At 42.6% G+C, this 18,525-nt stretch overlaps 3 protein-coding genes across 3 annotated transcripts; 2 read left to right on the forward strand and 1 right to left on the reverse strand.

The window, feature by feature from the left end:
- The first annotated feature begins 2,112 nt into the window (after positions 1 to 2,112).
- Positions 2,113 to 3,683, forward strand: lpar5a (lysophosphatidic acid receptor 5a). The gene has a single exon (XM_071362179.1). It carries the CDS (start codon positions 2,169 to 2,171, stop codon positions 3,096 to 3,098), a length of 930 nt encoding a protein of 309 aa, XP_071218280.1. The 5' UTR covers positions 2,113 to 2,168; the 3' UTR covers positions 3,099 to 3,683.
- A 79-nt stretch (positions 3,684 to 3,762) lies between these two features.
- Positions 3,763 to 9,837, reverse strand: LOC139550915 (integral membrane protein 2C-like). Its single transcript, XM_071362180.1, has 6 exons — positions 9,629 to 9,837; positions 7,376 to 7,510; positions 6,888 to 7,076; positions 6,451 to 6,561; positions 6,119 to 6,272; positions 3,763 to 5,200 (listed from the first exon to the last, which is right to left on the reverse strand). Exons 1-6 carry the CDS (start codon positions 9,719 to 9,721, stop codon positions 5,109 to 5,111), a joined length of 774 nt encoding a protein of 257 aa, XP_071218281.1. The 5' UTR covers positions 9,722 to 9,837; the 3' UTR covers positions 3,763 to 5,108.
- A 1,504-nt stretch (positions 9,838 to 11,341) lies between these two features.
- Positions 11,342 to 13,442, forward strand: LOC139550917 (transcription cofactor HES-6-like). The gene is made up of 4 exons (XM_071362181.1): positions 11,342 to 11,760; positions 11,866 to 11,952; positions 12,073 to 12,154; positions 12,485 to 13,442. Exons 1-4 carry the CDS (start codon positions 11,683 to 11,685, stop codon positions 12,946 to 12,948), a joined length of 711 nt encoding a protein of 236 aa, XP_071218282.1. The 5' UTR covers positions 11,342 to 11,682; the 3' UTR covers positions 12,949 to 13,442.
- The last annotated feature ends 5,083 nt before the right edge of the window (positions 13,443 to 18,525 follow it).

Consider the following 18,525-nt stretch of genomic DNA (forward strand, 5'->3'; position numbering starts at 1 on the left):
AGACAGTAAGTGCCTTTCTTGCCCCTAATTCACAATCTGTTTTCAGAGCTAATAATTCTGCCTGTTGCGCTGATAAATGTTCTGGTATAACCTCAATATCACTTTCCACATCTACTACAGCAAATCATACATGTTTCTTCCCTGTGCTTTGATCTATATAAGCAGAGCCATCAACAAACAGAACCATGTCAGAGTCAAGCAGAGGTTCATCAAACAAGTCTTTGTCCAGTACACATTCCTGGTGTAACGATAGTCTATATCGTCCTCCTCATCGGACGAGGAGAGGCGAGAAGGATCGGACCAATATGCAGAGTGGTTCGTGCTCATGATGATTTATTAAAACCGAAACTGAACACTGAAATACAAAACAATAAACGGAGTGCAGAGAACCGAAACAGTACCGCGTGGTGAAAACACTAACACGGTAGACAAACACCCACAAACCACACGTGAAACCCCGGCTGCCTAAGTATGATTCTCAATCAGGGACAACGATTGACAGCTGCCTCTGATTGAGAATCATACCAGGCCGAACACAAAAAACCCAACATAGAAAACACACATAGACAACCCACCCCAACTCACGCCCTGACCATACTAAATAAATACAAAATAAGGGAAAATAAGGTCAGGAACGTGACACCTGAGCTGTCCCGATGTCCCTGTTATTGTTCCTTCATTGTTGATTCTGAGGGAAATAAGAACTGTTGGTTTTCTGATTTCCCATTGGCCATGGCTGTCCTCTGTCATCCTCCTTGTCCATAGGGCATAGGTGGCCCCGGGGGAGCATTTCCAGCTCTGGGCGAGTGGTACTGTGGCTGAGTTTCCTCTTCCTCTGCCAGACCCAAAGTTCCCTCAGCCGCTGTTGTAACCTCTTCCTCTTTCATTTCCCCCACACTGCGAACTCGCATGCCCCAACTGCCCACAGGTCCAGCATTGAGTGTTGTTCCAGTCATGCAGAGCTCTGGCGGGCCCACCTCTTCTTCCAGTTCATGTTTGTGGGTCACCATAAGGTTGAGTGGTTAAAATCCCATACCCTGTAATTTGGTCCCTTTTCCCCTCATAATTTAACCTGTTTTAGAGAAATGCAATAATGTAATATTGTAAGAGCTTTCATTGTCTACTTATATGCCCCCTTTATTTATCCTCCGGTTCTGACTTGGTGTACAGGGAGAATAGTATCAGAACGACCCATCTTCTGAATACTGTCGCTGTATATTTCAAAAGTGCTGAACAAATAGTTATATTGACTACGTCCGTCCTTGTCACAACTTCTGCCGAAGTTGGTCCCTCTCCTTGTTCGGGCGGCGTTCGACGTCACCGACCTTCCAGCCATCACTGATCCATTTTTCATTTTCCATTGGTTTTGTCTTGTCTTCCATCACACATGGTTCCAATCCCATCAATTACATGTTGTGTATTTAACCCTCTGTTCCCCCTCATGTCTTTGTCAGTGATTGTTTGATTGTATGTTATGTGCAAGTTATGTTCTGGTGTGCGACGGGTTTTGTACCCACTTTATTATTTAGTATATTTTGGTTTTCTGAGTTTTTGAACACTTATTAAACGGCTCCGTTTATAACAAGTTCGTTCTCCTGCGCCTGACTTCCCTGCCACCAGAACGCACCCATTGCAGTCCTAGCTCGCTCATTGATGTCTTATTCGAAATTACGGATTGCCTCTTATCCGCTCGTCGTCCCCTAATGCCATAGTTTGTACATCTCAATTGTTAATAGAAACCACATTTGTTTAAGCAAGTCAGTCATATAAACTATATTATCTAAAAATGGAAAGAGCATTGGCGACAGGGAGGAAAAAAATCCCGCAGTTTGAGGTCATGTGGCAGAAAGTGATAAGTACAATGGAGATAGGGGTTGGGGCTAGTGGGTCTGGGCAAGTGTGATGTAGTGATGCTTGTATAATGTCGTCGTTTGTATGTGTATGTTTTGTATTTTCTATAAAATATCAAACACAATCTTATAAAAAAGAAGAGAGAAACCTAAGGCTGAAAACCTAGCGTGGGTGTATTTCCAGCGTTTCCTGTTCAGCAACTTGCATCTGAAGAAACCACAGACACAAACTGCTACAAAAAGAACCGCCTTTATCTTTCAACATCCAGCTCTGACAGCTTTAGCAGTTTAGTGCCAGTTCATGTTAGTCCTCCAGAGATGACTAACGCCACCTGCAACATCACCCACTACAGGTACCCTCTCTTCACGGCCACCTACAGTGGCGTGCTGGCCCTGGGTCTTCCCCTCAACACCTTCTCTCTGTGGCTCCTGTTATGCCGCTTGGGGGTCCGCTCGGTGCCCTTGATCTACATGGCCAACCTGGCCCTCTCAGACCTCCTCTTCACCCTCTCCATGCCGCTCCGGATCCTGTACTACGCCAGGCGCCACTGGCCCTATGGACACCTGGCCTGCATGGTCTCTGGGACTCTGTTTAACGTCAACCTCTACTCCAGCTCCTTCTTCATCATGTTTATTAGCGTGGACCGGTTCTTGGCTGTGGTCTATCCTCTGCGCTCACGCCCGCTGAGGAGGATCGGTGTGGCCTGGAAGGCATGTGCGGCCGTATGGGTGGTGATTGGGGCCATGGCGGTGCCAGTGGCACTGACTCACCATGCCAGACAGAACCCGTGCGTAGGGTGGATTTGCTTCGAGGGCTACACTCAGGACGAGTGGCGCTTTGGGTTCCATATCATCTGTGTGGCTGCTGTCGTGGGAAATGTCATTCCGTTCGCTGTAATCGTGGGCTGTACGGTGGTCGTGGTGCATAAGCTGAGAGTGCAGAAGGCCTCCTCTTCCTCATCCTCTTCCTCTGTGGATAAGAGCCGAATGGTGTGGCTGCTTGTGATCAACCTTGTGATCTACACAGTGTGTTTCATCCCCTTTCATGTTGCAGTAGTCCTATTTGGGCTCCACAAGCTACGATTCCTGCAATCCCAGTTCCCCTTCTTTGACTTCCATATTGGAACTATCTGCTTGGCTAGTGCCAACAGCTTCCTGGATCCTCTCATCTACTACTTCAGCTCCAAAAATCTGAAGATGGGGAGAGGGCATACAGGAACTGAAGTTAAATTCCATGGTTCTGCCTAGTTCTGCCTTGCAGTGGAGGACTGGCATTAGTATTGGTGAGAATGCTAGAGATGGTCTTGAATGAGTTAATGGTGGAATTTGTTGTTCTTACACATTCTATACTGTATTTATGTATGCGTGTGAGAAGTCAAGTGGCAAATGGAAGGCAGTTACATTGGTTAGGATGTTGACTGAAGAAGCACCCTCATTTGTCCTGTATCGCTTAGTCTCATTTTTGTGAAAACTTCTTCTGTCTATTATGAGTGTGATGGGGAACGAAATGTCAGTTGTGGTGTGTGCTTGTTTGTGTGGCAGGAGAGAGATGTCACTAATAGCCCTGAAGTATCGTAGATACATAATTAATGTACCAAATGTTGTATATGACAGTTAAATTGTAGCTTCGTCCTATATTATTATATTTTATAAAGCCGTTTTATAAACCTGTTGAATGTCTTCCTCTGAAGGGAGATGCAGTTGAAATGTTGCAATGTTATTTTCTCTGATTATTGGTCATTGGTCTGACTTCTGTGCTTGGATTTGCCGCAATGGAATGATGTATTGTGAAAATGTTTCTATAAGAAATATATTAAATGTTCATTTAGCCTTTGTATTCTCATGTGTCATTCTGTTTCTCTAAAACACACACACATGACAATGAAAATGCAAAAGTAAAAGAACTAAGCAGTGTAGTTGAATTGTTTATTCATTAGGTACTGTAGTAGGATAAGCTATTACAAGTCAAATGACAGTACAGCATGGCGAGTCAGAAGAGAAGGGGACAGATCATGAAAATGTACATCATACAGTAGGTCCCTTTAAAACAGCAACAGAATTTCTTCATATCATACAGTATAGTAAAAAAAAAGGTTAAGAGAGCAAGACAGGCAAGCAATGAAGAGATAGTAGATCAGGATAGCAGGTATGGAACCTGGCTACAAGGATTCAACTGCAGACAAGAGGCTGATCCCACTAGACAGAAGGAAGAGGACGACCACGTCCCAATTCTCCACCCTTCTCCGGAAGTGTTCACTTGCACACAGAATCAGGAAGTAGCCAAAGACACGCAGAAAGAAAGAGTTGAAATCTAAAACCGGTCCCACTGTAGGTAATTTATAAAGCTAGATCCATCCCCAAATATGCCTAAGTAACACCCTCACGACTCAACAAAGCGTTAATGACTATATATTTGGTTCCGTTGGCCCATTGAAAGCACTGCTACTTCAGTCTAAGCCATGTGAGAGCCAGACAGAGTCAATGAGTGGAAGATACCACAAAGAGGGACAAACCATAGAGAAATGATCAGTCAATCACAAAACAAGTTTAGATCAAAATCTATGCATATACAGTATATATTGCTTATAGGAATGATGCAAAATACATATATAGAATTCATGATTTACATAACAGGCGAAAAAACATTCAAATATACGAGGTATGTTTCGGGCATTTCTGGACAACAAAAACAAGACATCATCATGGGTTCACTTTGGTTGAACCGAGAGACCAATAAAAACACGTCTGTCTGCACAGCGCATGAAGCAGCATTATGCCCAATTCTCTTCACTGTTACACACACTGCACAGGGTTACAAAGAGAAGAAAAGTAAAATACTGAAAGGATAAACATGCCAACTCAATCTGAATCGATTGAAGTAAAAACCCGAGACAACTCATCTGATTATGCTGGCGTCGACGTCAAATGAAGACATATCAAATCCCCCAAAAACATCTGTGCAACATGACATTAAAACCCAAGGAACAAAAAAGCTAAGGATTCCTTGCATTACCGGCATTATCAAAATATACAGACCATTGGAATAGAAAAACAAATAAAACCAACACCAGAGCAGTAAACAACCCTTCAACTTGGGACAAAAAAAGGAATAAAAGTAAACATTAAAACCAATAACTATTTGGACAAACACAATCTTTTTAAAGTGCAATATAACGCCTAAGGGAGGTGCGAGGTATGGTTTAAGAGTTGGCTTGGTGGTGTAGGGAGGCCATCTTGCCATCTTCTCCCTCAGAAAAGTTAGACCCTGTCACAGATCACCGTCTCGACAACAAAGGTATTCTCAAAGTGACGGATGCTGTGGCAGTTCCTCGCCTCGCGCTTGTCGATGCCTGGAGAGGGATGGAGAAGAGAAGATAGGTAAAGCTTACATCCAGCGTTATGTGTCATGTTCAATTATGTTCTACCTATAACATACTTTTGATATGATATGGTTTGGGATATCTATTGTGCTATTGCTGTGCTGGGTTACAGAGGTACTGGCCACTCCCCATTTGTGTTCATATATCCACATATTAGGCGCCTAATAACCATTATGATACAGTTTATGAACAGGCATCCTTATAAGACTAGATAGCTATAGCCCACTGCCTACCTCACTCACTGTTACCATGACTACCAGTACCAGCCTCGTCTTGGATCAATGGAGTCGCCTATCAGTCCATATGTGTTCAGTGGCAAGGAAGCATGTTACATCAATGCTCTGGTTCTATAACTGGCCAATCACAGAGCCACACGAAGGATATTCCTACTGCGCAGCACTTCCTTCCCCACGCACGCTGCCTGATGGTGTGTTGGAGAAATGACTCACAAACACACACGCTATGTCTCTGACATGATAATCATACAGGGATGTGTGTGTGGAAGTTCGCCAAACAACTCATATTGTGGGAGGCTAGCGCCTGGCTGAGCCCACACACATACACGTATGTGCATGCTCTCACACACACACACACACTCCCTGTCTGAGCCCACACAGGAAGCTCCGATATCGACATGGCCATCTCCCACCACACAGTCAGTCAACCCACGGATTCTCTGTTGACTCAGCGACTACTGTGAAAACACACACTCTTCTGTTCTCCTCTCCTCTCTACAGGAGAGGACGTGTCTAACTGATAGCATAGCACTTACATGCATCTCACGTTGCCAAGGACATCAGTGTGGGTGTGAGTGCGAAATTGTACGCGGGTGTGTGAGATAGAGGGAAAAAGAATGTGTGTGTGTGTGTGTGTGTGTGTAGTACTTACGTCGGTGTGCATCGCGTCGGCGTTTGAGGCGGTAGGTGTCTTTGCCATAACAGAGCCGGTGGATGAAGGGTCCCAGCTGTCTCATGTTCCTCACCCTCCCCGTCACCACCATCTCCTCCTGGATGATGTAGGTCTGGGGCAGATACGTTCCCCTCTGTTGGAGAGGGAGACAAACACACTTTATATCACAGGCCGTACACAGATTAAGTCAGATATGACCGCAGTGTTCTACTGTAGGATACACACGCAAACAAACACCCAAACAGAATGTCTCTCTGAAGGACACACACACACACTCACACACCTCTGACAGACATCACACAACAGCATACCTTGACATTGACCAGCAGCTCCCACAGGTTCCGTGGTGGCATGACCAGGGTGGTGTTGAGCTCAATCACGTAACACTTGTCCAGGGCAATGTCATGGTACGCAGTCAGACCCTGGAATTAGACATGACAGCAACAAATGTATCATCAATTCCGAGGTATTGAATAACTTTTTACCTTTGAGTAGCAGAAAGGTATTTGCTAACCACGTCTTGCAGCAGAGTTGGAGGAAGGAAGTGTCAGCACTCCAGTCTGACACTTCCTAACAGAGGTCTCAAAACTGTCATTGCCTTGTAGACACATTCTCCAGAATCATATGCTCATATGTATAACAATTGGCAATGGGTGAGTCTTCTGGCACAAAATGGCTACCTTGTATCATACTCCACATTGGCTGTGTGTATTGACATAGGGATGACTGAGGGTCCCTTGGCTCTTACCCTGTGGAAGTCGTGGATGATGTCTGCAGGGTCGCTCCCTCCGAAATGGGGTACGGGCACGCTGATCTGCTCATAGTTGTCGTCCAGGTAGATGCCCACGTTCTCCTCCAGCTCCTGTCTGCCGTGCATGGGGGCGTGCACCGAGTCCTCATACAGAACCCTGCAGTGGAACAGACTGTCCTCGGGAATCTAGAACACACAGGGAGAACAGATCAGAACAGGGTTAGGATAGTCGGGGATAGCTATATGTGGTATATCTATATCATTGATCATTGGTTCAATCAGAACCAATCTGTCTGTATGATTGAATATGTGAGGATTGATGTAGCAGGTAGTAGTAGCTACTACTGGTAGTTGTACAGTAGTATAGTTTAGTAAGGTGTGTGAGGTAGTATGTAAAAGTAATAATATTTTACCTGTAGTATGAAAAATAAGTGAATAGTGGTAGTTGTATTATAGTAGTATAGTGAAGTACAGTAGTATAGTACCTGTGGTATGAAGTAATAGCGATAGACATATATGGAGGCCAGCACCAGTCCTGACATGAACACCACCAGGCCAAAGGTGGGACAAAGCAGTCCGTTCAGATGAGACTTCTTGGGCTTCAGAGGAAGAACAAGCTCCTGGTGGAAAAAACAATACACAGGTCAGACCTACAGGCCAGTGTTAGATAAGAGTGATAAGAATTATCAGCAGGATGCTTCCACTATGAAACAGACGTTTCCGTTTCACTCAAGTAGCTAAGCAGTTATCTTCACCCAAGAAGAAAAGCAGGACTATGCTATCATCAAGTTCATCTGAGCAGAAATAATCAGTCATATAATATCTTTAGAGTGAAGTTTTTACACAGCGACACTTTCCTGTGCTACACCCTACCAAGCCATATCTTGCTTGTTTAGTCTGTGATGAGATGACTCTGTCCTTGCCAAGTGGTTAGTCAGAGAGGAATTCTCCAAGACGTACTGTAGGCTGAAGGCTGGAGATGCTGGAGATGCCTCCTCATCCCAACAGCCCACCCACAGTCTATCAGCCCTACCGTCAGTCTGTTCGCTATTAGCGATACGCTAGTCGCTAGCTAGAGACGGTACCCACACACGGTTGCTAGGGACTACGCAGGATCAAACGGGATGAGACGGATTGTGTTGTGTGTGCCCGAGTGACGGCGAAGGAGGCTGGCACGGTTGTCTGGGAGCTCTATTCATAGACCTCTACTTCCAAGTGCCTTATTTATAGCTGTGACAGCTGTTACATCACCACCTCCGGTGGGAGGGAGATCAGAGCGATTGCGTGGAAGAGGAATCTCAAGCCGGAGTTGGTATTAATAGTCTTTATACAGATTTGGCATATACACGTATCCTATGACGCCTTTGCAAGAATCCCCTGTCTCCGACCCAATGTAGACTATTTCTAAATCTGATGGAGGGTAGAGTTATCTAGCTCGTAGGCCTACAGTTGCTCAGTTTGACAGTCCAACTGCAAAACTCAAAATGCATTTATTCTGCCACCTGTAGAAATAAAATGCAATGTTTGCCACAAATGGCAGGACAACACTATACCATCCAGGTGTTCTCTAATGACACAGACCTACAACTGTGACGTCAACGCTAACAGATTGAGCGGCCACATATAGAAACAACAGTGTTTGAATACTAAGAGTCAACACTTTTGGCAAAGGTTTTTTAGGCAAATCCAGTATGGCCACCATTTTAGCAGCTCCCTGACAGTTATGTAACCAAATGCATATGTCTTATGACTCTCTACAGTGTGACTTAATTTCTTTCCTCGTCGCCTTTCCTTCATCTGGTTTGAATGAACAGAACAGATGAAAGCCACCCGAAGTAAACCTATATGGCACCTACCAAATTGCACCTGTGAAGTATTTTCAGATCAGTGCAGATTGCATAGATTAGGGTGATCATGACACAAGGAAAATAAATCACATTACACTATTTTAATAAATGCATTGCGTCCTCATTTGCATTTATTTTATAATACAACAACCCCACTGCGCAGGTGGCCCTCACGCGCAACCTTCTGGATTGGCCGCGGAAACCACTTCGGTGACGTAACCATAGCGCAGCAATAACGTCCCCATTTGTATGCACAATTTGCATCGTAATTATTGATGTGATACAACTTAACAATATCAACCTATAAAACGTTTTGTCTTGAAAGCTTTCGATAAACATAACTATTATTCGACTAAAATTGTATAGGATAGCCTAGGATTCGTTGCTACATCTGTGGTGTATTCATTACGGCAACTGTTTAACGGAAGCAAACAGCAAAACGAGAGTTTCTATTGGACTAATTAAGGTAAATCCCGGCCCGTTTCGTTCAGTTTATGAAACGTTTTGCAACAAAATCAGCGGAATGAATACACCCCTGCAGTGTGTCGTGGTCGTACCCCCCCCCAGCTAGCCTAAGAAGGTGACCTAATGTCAACATCCTCCGGCTGTGCTGTCTAGCTTGTATCAGTTTTAAAAGGTTACTTTAGATCTGTGTTTCCAGCGCTTTCACTGCAACAGTGTATCATTGCTGGTAACAATAGTACCAATAATACTAACAATAAATGATGTCGTGGTACTATATGTAGATTGACCTACTGCTGCTGTTATGGTCTGTTTTGGAAAAATAGCCCTGATATAATCTAATTATTGCATCTTGGTCAGCAAAAAATCCCTCTTTCTCAACAACGGCATGTCAATACATGGAACATAGAAAAGAGATGCTGAACTCACGTGTTCATAGGGCATGAGAATCTCGGCTTTGTCTCCATCGAGCTCCTTCTCTGCTTTCTGCGCCGAGACCGACTGGAAAGTAATCTTCACCATCTTTGTATATCTTTTTCAATACACTGACTTCCTCATTCGATGCTGGTTGATTATATAGTTGCACGGTTCTTTCGCCCCCGTCCTATCAAGATCCTCTCTGACCTCAGATACGCGTAGTTGTGACGAACAACCGCATGTGGGACTCGAAAAAAATCATACCCTTATCACTTTTCAAAATAATTGTCGACATCCATATGAGGTTGATTCAAATGTTGCTTTTATTAGCCTGTTGTTTATGTTATTGTGTTTTATAATAATTGAGTTTGTATAAATATTGCTGGACTGAAAACAGTTTCCACCTAAATGGACGTTTTTCACTGCATTAATTAGATTCTGAATATGGTGTTTCTTTGCAAGATTGGTTAGGGGACCTTTATTTTGAAGGTTTGCACCAGATATGGGTATAATTTCCTCATCTTATTTTTAGCGCTTTTTCTTCTCTGATTTGACCGAATAAACTCTGATCATCCGGAAGTCTATAATGATACGCCTATACAGGAATGATACTGAAATTATCTCTTTAATGACGTGAAATTTGATATGTGAATGTTAACCACACATGTATAATCACTACGGAGTCTGAGTTTACACAGTCGGAAATTTACTTTGTGTTTAATTTAGCTGTTTTATTATTCTAAAGGCCATACTATAATGCCTACGCATTAATAAACTATTCATATGAGATAACAACTCCTATAGCAATGTATTAGCTGTCTGTCTGTTAGATCGTAGCAATAGAGGGCAAATGGAGAAACATCTTCAATTCATTTCATAACTCTCAATAAAGATAAGCATTGGAGCCCATGTGCCAAAGGTTGAGTTGGCCTACAATAATATATATAAACATTTTGATTTTGTCATTTTAGCAGATGTTCTGTTTGGACTTACAGTCGTGAGTACATGCATTTCTATTTGTACAGGTCCCCAGTGGGAATCGAACCCACAACACCGGCATTCCAAGTGCCACGCTCTACCAACTAAGCCACATGGTGTTGAGAAAACTTTCTTTAGCCTATTCAAGACTAAGCATGGACGATATGTGACACATTTTCTTATTCAAATGTTGCCTAATGTCCCATTCTGTTAATTGTCTTGAATTGGGTTGGAATTGGCCTCGACTTTGGACATGACATGTATTAAGTGCAATGGCCCACAACTAAACTTGAAATACACGTAAAGGTGACTAATTACGCAACGTGAGAATTGTCTGTTAATGTTGAACGATTCAATAGGCTAATGGTTTGGCAATTTGGTTAAGTGTTTGTTTGAGTATGATGATGAGTACAAAATCAAACATTTATAGGGCACATTCAAAATGATCCTTTAGGCATATTGTTTACTTATTGTTTTATATTTCCTAATTGAATAAATGTTATGTGTTGTTATGATTAATTGCCTCTGCGATTTCTTGTTATAATTTAATTTCCATCTATCTTTCAAAGCATATTTTTTATTTTTTATTTAACCTTTATTTAACCAGATAGGCTAGTTGAGAACAAGTTCTCATTTAGAGGTCGCAGTTGTAAATATTGATATTGGTCTCAGGAGCAGACTAGAATTGTGGGTTATAAAATGAAAACTTATTTCTGGCTGGGATAGAAACCAAATAATATCCCTCTTGTGGTCTAGGCAAATCCTCTCCCTCTGGAGACAATTTCTATGGTGCACAGAGGACAAAAGGCTAGACCAGCGATTGGCTGATTCGCAAGTGCGCTGAACAATCTCTTGCTCGCGCAGTCAGCCCCTCTATTCACATTTAAATGAGGCGTTATAAATACCTACTACTACGGGCACTGTCGTTGCGCTTGAGGCTGCATAACAAATCTAGTACCCGTCTGCGCGAAAGTACAGCTCGGCTTTGTTTGCAGCAGGGACCGGCGGCCATCTGTCCCATTTACGGAGTGTAACGGTCGTGTGGATTTACCAAACCTCGGGCAGTGTCTGGGTTAAACTTCTACAACATGGCCCCCACTCACAATATCAAAAAAGAACTGAGTAGAGACGAAGATGAATACTATGGCATTAAAGTGGACAGAAAGGTAGGCCAAAGTGACGATAATTGTCGTGTATTGAGTGTTCTTTGGTTTGACTAAATGTAGCCTAATTTATTAATGTGGCGGTGAATTTTTTTTTTTTCTTCCCAGATCAGAAAGCCGTTGGTTGAGAAAAAGAGACGGGCTCGCATCAATGAAAGTTTACAGGAACTCAGAGTTCTTCTCGCAGACACAGATGTACGTTTTTGCACATCTTATGTCACTTTATATCACATGTCCCCTCTCTTTGTGTAGTCTATTGTCGTTGCATTGTAAACCAGTTATTTACATTGTAGCCTATCAATATGCCATTCACAGTTACAATCAAAGATGGAGAATGCCGAAGTGCTGGAAATGACTGTAAAACGAGTGGAGAGTATCCTTCAAAACCAAGCACAAGGTAAACTATAGGATTATGCACTTATGCACATGAACATTTTCACCCAACTGGTAGAATGTTGTTTGTGTAAGGCCCATATTCAGTGTGTCTCATTAGTGTATCTCTCTAGCTCTGTTTCTACCTGCCTCTAACATGCGTACTTCATTCTGATCTTGATCTGATCTTGTCTGTTTACACTTATAAGATCTGATCACAATCAGATCACAATGCGTCTTTTAATCGTCTACACCTGTCTAAAAATGTGGGCAACATCAGAATGTGAACAGGATCAGGACCAATAATGAATGTTAGAACCAGGTATAAACCGGGCTTCTGTCTGTGCTCTGTCAGAGGTAGACCCAGTGAACCAGGAGGCGAGTGAAAGGTTCGCTGCTGGCTACATCCAGTGCATGCATGAGGTGCACACCTTCGTGTCCAGCTGCCCGGGAATCGACGCGACTCTCGCGGCGGAGCTCTTGAACCACCTCCTGGAATGTATGCCTCTGAACGACGAGGACAGACTCCAGGTGATGCTCCAGGATATTATGGCGGACTGCTCCACTAATGGCAGTAGCACATGGCCCAGTTCTGAGGGCATTTACGCAGCACTGGTCTCCCCTGGAGGAAGGAGAATCCCCAGCGGAAGCTCCTCAACCCTCTCCCCAGCGCCCTCCACCACCTCCAGCGATGACCTGTGCTCGGATCTGGACGAGACTGACTCTGAGCAGAGCCACATCTCTGTGGACGCTGAAAACCAGGATGTTCTGAACATGCCCAGAGTGGCCTATTCCAAGTCCATGTGGAGACCTTGGTAGAGCCAAATTACTGTAGACCTACAACTGTCAGTTACTAGAGGAATAGCCTAAAAAAGTTATTGTATATTGTGTTTTATTCTGTATATTTGAAGATACAATTCCTTGTAATCTTGTTAGACTGTTGGATGAGAGACGTAGGAATAGCATGAGAAGTGGGACATTATCACTACAATGACTATACTTGGTAATGCAAAGTCTGGTTGCAAGTAGGCTAGAGGTGGCATCATTTTAAAAAGCAATTTTTGTGTCTTTTAGCCAGAATTCTAGATTGTACAGATGTAAATATGTATTTGTTGATAGTATGGCTGTATAGAAAGTACCATGTCCTAGTAAACCACACCCAGTAATGCCGTGTTGTGTGGAAATTATTTTATTTGTGTAGGTTTAATAAAATAAATATTTTATGTTATCTGTAACATTGTAATAACAAATGTTTTTCAGACAAATTGTCATGCACTGACGTAGTTAATTTCATTAAATAGATTTTCTCTTCATATTGGACTCAGTTTATCCTATTTACTCAGCGGTGAACATTTTCACATGAAGTAATGGACAATCTGTCTGTTGTTTCAGGGAAGTATATATTAGGGGGCTCCTGAGTGGCGCGGTGGTCTAACACACTGCATCTCAGTGCTAGAGATGTCACCCTGTTTCAACTCCAGGCTGTATCACAACCGGCTGTGATTTGGAGACCCGTAGGGCGGTGCACAATTGGCCCGGCGTTGTTAGGGTTTGGCCGGGGTTAGCCATCATTGTAAATAAGAATGTGTTCTTAACTGACCTTCCTAGTTAAATAAAATAAATATTGCTGTAGCACACTTTGAAAAACGGACCAGAAATGGTTTAAATTCTTTCCTGCTAAACTAGCATCAAACAGTCATTCCACAGTAATCACATTTCAGCAATACACTGGTAGCACTTGTTTTTAATCATATAAGCACTGTGTGCCATTTGTGTGTGTGTGAAGGTAGGCTTTGAAGTTTAATTTAGGACTACTTTAGCACAGCTGGACCAGTGGGCCTTTATCAGGTGAGAATGTCTGGCTTGGGCCTTCTTGTCTTGCCTGGCTTGCCTGGCTACTCCTTGCTCTGCTCAAACACTAAGCCACGCCCACGGATGCTAGTTTCTTCTCAATGAGTCTGGATCTGAGTTCCTCCCCAATGATTTCAACACCCTTAGCGGAGTTGCCAACAACCAGATGTATCCGGTTTTCAGGGATACAGCTAATTCAACCTAGTCTCCTTTTCTGCTAAAAAAACGGATGTCGGAACTCCGCTCAGGCGTTTTAGAACTCGGCTAGGCATTTTCTTTTTCACCTGCCATGTTGGGTTATTCTAGAACACACACATTCAAACCATTCTGATTGGTCCCAGAAACCGATGGGTTGGGCCAAGCCAGAACAGTGGGTAAAGCAGAGTTTTTAAAATTCTCTAATTTGTTAGAAATTATTAAATCCCTGATGACTTTTGTACAACACCCCTAATTTTGACATCACAAACGACTTCTGGTGGCAGTCTAGACTGAAGTATGTAGGGAACATAGAGCAGTGGAAGAATTCATTTTGAGTCGTCAGGCAACTTCTTCTCTACAATGCAGTGTGAGATCTGGCACCTGGTTCATTTGATGGCCTTCATTGGTATTCTGACAGCGTTAAATTCCTCCTTGAAATATGACAAGCAGTAATACTACTAGCCACTTAGCAATTGTATGAAGTTGGCTTTAGATACCCGGGATAGGTTCCCAATCACCCAACCTCATAACTAGCTACCAAGAAGGCATTTCAGGCTATCAATCAAGTTAGTGTAGCCAGCTTGACTATCTTAGCTGGCATGACTGTTGGCAAGGTTGCTAGACTTTAGAAAAACAAGCAATAACTAAATGTACTGAATAAGACTCAGAGTCCTTTCAATCTTTTACCCAGATGTTAGCAGAGATGCAGGGAAGATTCTTTTGTTTATTTAAAAAATAACCACAAGTCAGGGGGATACAGACAGCTCAAGAGGAATGCTTAGAGTTAAGCATAATTATTATGGCTCTAGATTGCAGTAAAAACGATTTGAATTTTTTTTTAATTCTGAGATTTACAGATCACAGCATAGCCCCCTCTGGCCACCCTCACATATGTTGTGCCTTCCCATATTTTTGGGCTGCATGATCTCAGACATTTGTATTATTTTATTTAACTAGGCAAGTCATTTAAGAACAAATTCTTATTTACAATGATGGCCTACCTTGGCAAACCCTCCCCTAACCTGGACGACGCTGGGCCAATTGTGCACCGCCCTATGGGACTTCCGATCACGGCCGGTTGTGATACAGCACAGGATCGAACCATGGTCTATATTGACGCAGCCACTCGGGAGCCCATGAACATGTCCTTAAAGCCGAACAGGTAGATGGACACCAAAATAACATTTCTCTCTGCTCACAGCTTTTCTTCTATCCCTTTCAGACGAAAGTGGCACTCTTTTAAGAAGTAGACCGTTTGAACATGAAAGATGTCGCAGCAGCACACCACATCAAAAGCACCTAACATGAATATCAAAGCGCTTCTCCTCGGCTCAGTGGCCGACCTGTAAAGTGACACCTTGGATGTTGCTCTGATGTCCTCAAGTGTCACTTCTGACACATCGATATTTACTAACGTCTACTAATGTTACGATCCTGTTATTCAGGACATCTCTCATTCTTTCAAACCACATACAATGAAAACATTTTTTTTTTTATCAAAGGCTATTCCGTTTTTCAATAATAATTATTCTCCTCATTGCATGATTGAACAGATATGTATTAATGCTGTGAAATGGAATGTAAAGAGATATTTAATTCCTTATCGCTACCCCATACACAACGCAGCGTGCGTGTTGGTTTGTGACAACTCAACAAATAGGCCTACTCTGTAACATAGTCAAGCCAAGGTGGCTCGATAACGATTGGATAAATGGTATTTTAATTCTCTACCTGAATTCCACATTATTAGGAGACATTCACAGACTGTTTTCAGTTTGTGATGGAGCCGACTCCGGATTAGCGGAACCCCAGAGGTGGTGTCACAGCAGGAGGGCAGTTGTCCAGTTTCACACCTGATCCTCAAATTGGGAGAGGTGCGAACAGCGAGGGATGTGAATGACGATGGCCGCTTTGATCCACGCTGCTAAAAGCCGTGGGAGAATCTTCCCCACCGTCTGTCCGCCTGTCTGCCTTCCTGTCCAGTTTCCACTGATAATCTAGCCATGCTATGGGTTTTTGTTTGCGAGCATGAGGATTTTGTGACCCTCTCCTCTTGCATTTTTAGGCAAATATTAAATGTTCTTTCTATACTGCAGGGGAAACTGGAAATACTAAAATAGCCTACAGTTTTAAGATGGGCCTATTTTGAAATGGCACATTGCCATTCAATTCGAACGGGTAGGCCTAGGCTACTGAAGTGAGCATATGGCCAATTCAACCAGTAGCCCTTCTGTGTGTCAGAGACCTCTATAAACCCAGAAAGCTCCGATTCAAACTCCAATTCAGCAGCTCTGCAAGAGTTAGAATGTCAAAATACGTTCCTTGAACACCAAATATTGATTTTCGCTGGGCAACTATTTCCATTTGCTCACTCCCATTACAGCCGTTAAGTACATCCAAAAAAGGTGCAAAGATAAATCTACATACAACCGGAAATGCCTCTTCCGAGCGGCTGTAGACTTCCGACCTGTGCGTTGCCACATACGGAGCTTGGAGGTGCCGGATAGGCATTGTTTTAGGTTGCTTGTCAATTTTTATTTAGACCTTTTTTGGAAGTACATACCGATCGTAACAGGGAGTAAATGAAGATAGTTGCTCAGTGAAAATCCATACTTGGTGATCAAGGAACGTATTTTGACATTATAATGCTTGCAGAGCTGCTGAATGGGAGTTTGAATCGGAGCTTTCTGGGTCTCTAACGCACAGATACTTGGTTCAATGGCCAATCATCTCACCAAAGGTCAATTTCTGTAACTGCTCAAGTCGTTCACACAAAGTAGGCCTACTTATTATCGAGGTCCTCTCAATTCTCAAATTAAGAGCGTGCCATTAATGGCCCATTACATCTTCTGCCTAAATTAACCTAATTAATAAAGAACTACAACCACGATGAAAGAGTTGCAGTGAAATGATAGGAAACCCATGAAATGGGCCTTTTCGGTTAAAGGTATAGCAGGTTGTGAACGTCAAAAGAAGCACTTGGGAGAGGATCTCCTTCTTTATAGACAATAGGCTATTTCCACTGAAAGGTAATAACCACTAGGCCTAATATCCACAATGGTCTGCTTCCTGAACACACACAAACACGAAAAAGGTATCCTAACATTTGGCATGAAATAAATACATGTAAATGAACCCCTACTTGATTTTATTACATTTGTGTAAAATGTTTGTGTTTTCATTAGGTAGCATAGAAAAGTGTGAATATATTGAAATCTTTCATTCAGAAACATTATCAACACAGAATAGCATTTTTTTGTTGTTTTCATAAAGAGTAGCCTAGAAAAGTGTAAATATATTGAAATCTTTCATTTTTATTTTGAAATTATCAACACAGAATAGCAAATTTATTTATTTTTTACACATTTTAGAGTGACTATCCAACAACACAATAAATACAGAAATATAGAGAAATACAAGACAAACTGTACAGAAATATTTTTGGAAAAGTGCAGGTCGACAATTTGTGTGTTGAGTGTTCACACATTTTTTAAATGTTATGCTTAATCTTTGAAGAATAGACAGGAGTCTTGACAAATGCCTTCGACATCTGTTCCAATTGCTTTATGCCCGCGTAATAAACTACGCAGTTGTAAATGAGAACTTGTTCTCAACTGGCCTACCTGGTTAAATAAAGGTGAAATTATTATTTATTTTAAGTGCTTTGATTGCTATACAGTTCCAAGGACAGCAAGCCTGATAACGCTACAGTCCCAGTCGGTATTCACGTAATAATAAGGAATTCCCCTCGACCACCGCAACAAACTGAGGGAAACCAACATACTTTCATATCGACCCCATTGTAAAAGAGACAACTTCGTCGTCGATTTTTTGTTTAATAACAAAAATGCTGAAAAGATGCTGTGTTGTTCAGTGTTACATGTAACCAGGTCCAAAATCCTGACCTAGGATTTGCAATGCTCCCAGGTAAGGAAATAAAGCCTGCGAGAAGAGCCCCGTGGCTTCAGGCTATTCGGTGTGGGAGACAGGGAAATGTGGGGACCCGGGGTCCATGTAGGCAGGGGCACAACTTTGGTTTTAGAAGTGTGTGTGTGGGGGGGGGGGGGGGGGGGGCTCACCTAAAGCTCATTTCCTGCATTTCTACACAATCTAATATGACCCTTTTGGGGTCACTTTTATTGTAAATAAGAATAGAATGTTTCTAAACACTTCTACATGAATGTGGATTCTACAATGATTACGGATCATCCTGAATGATGAGTGAATAATGATGAGTGAGAAAATTAGAGACTCACAAATGTCATACCATGACTGGGGCATTCAAACACATCTGTATCAATTCATCATCATCAATAGTGTCTCTCAGGTCTTCCTCACATTTTTGTT

The sequence above is a fragment of the Salvelinus alpinus genome, chromosome 23 (assembly GCF_045679555.1).
Source record: "Salvelinus alpinus chromosome 23, SLU_Salpinus.1, whole genome shotgun sequence".
Taxonomy (NCBI): domain Eukaryota; kingdom Metazoa; phylum Chordata; class Actinopteri; order Salmoniformes; family Salmonidae; genus Salvelinus; species Salvelinus alpinus.

Excerpts from the sequence above, each read along its gene's own strand:
- LOC139550917 (XM_071362181.1), top strand. The coding sequence starts at position 11,683 with ATGGCCCCCACTCACAATATCAAAAAAGAACTGAGTAGAGACGAAGAT. Across the intron at positions 11,761-11,865 it reads GCATTAAAGTGGACAGAAAG|ATCAGAAAGCCGTTGGTTGA; the intron begins GTAGGCCAAAGT and ends TTTTCTTCCCAG. Across the intron at positions 11,953-12,072 it reads TTCTTCTCGCAGACACAGAT|TTACAATCAAAGATGGAGAA; the intron begins GTACGTTTTTGC and ends TGCCATTCACAG.
- LOC139550915 (XM_071362180.1), bottom strand. The coding sequence starts at position 9,721 with ATGGTGAAGATTACTTTCCAGTCGGTCTCGGCGCAGAAAGCAGAGAAG. Across the intron at positions 6,562-6,887 it reads TCATCCACGACTTCCACAGG|GGTCTGACTGCGTACCATGA; the intron begins GTAAGAGCCAAG and ends GTCTAATTCCAG. Across the intron at positions 5,201-6,118 it reads CCGACGCGATGCACACCGAC|GCATCGACAAGCGCGAGGCG; the intron begins GTAAGTACTACA and ends ATCCCTCTCCAG.
- lpar5a (XM_071362179.1), top strand. The coding sequence starts at position 2,169 with ATGACTAACGCCACCTGCAACATCACCCACTACAGGTACCCTCTCTTC.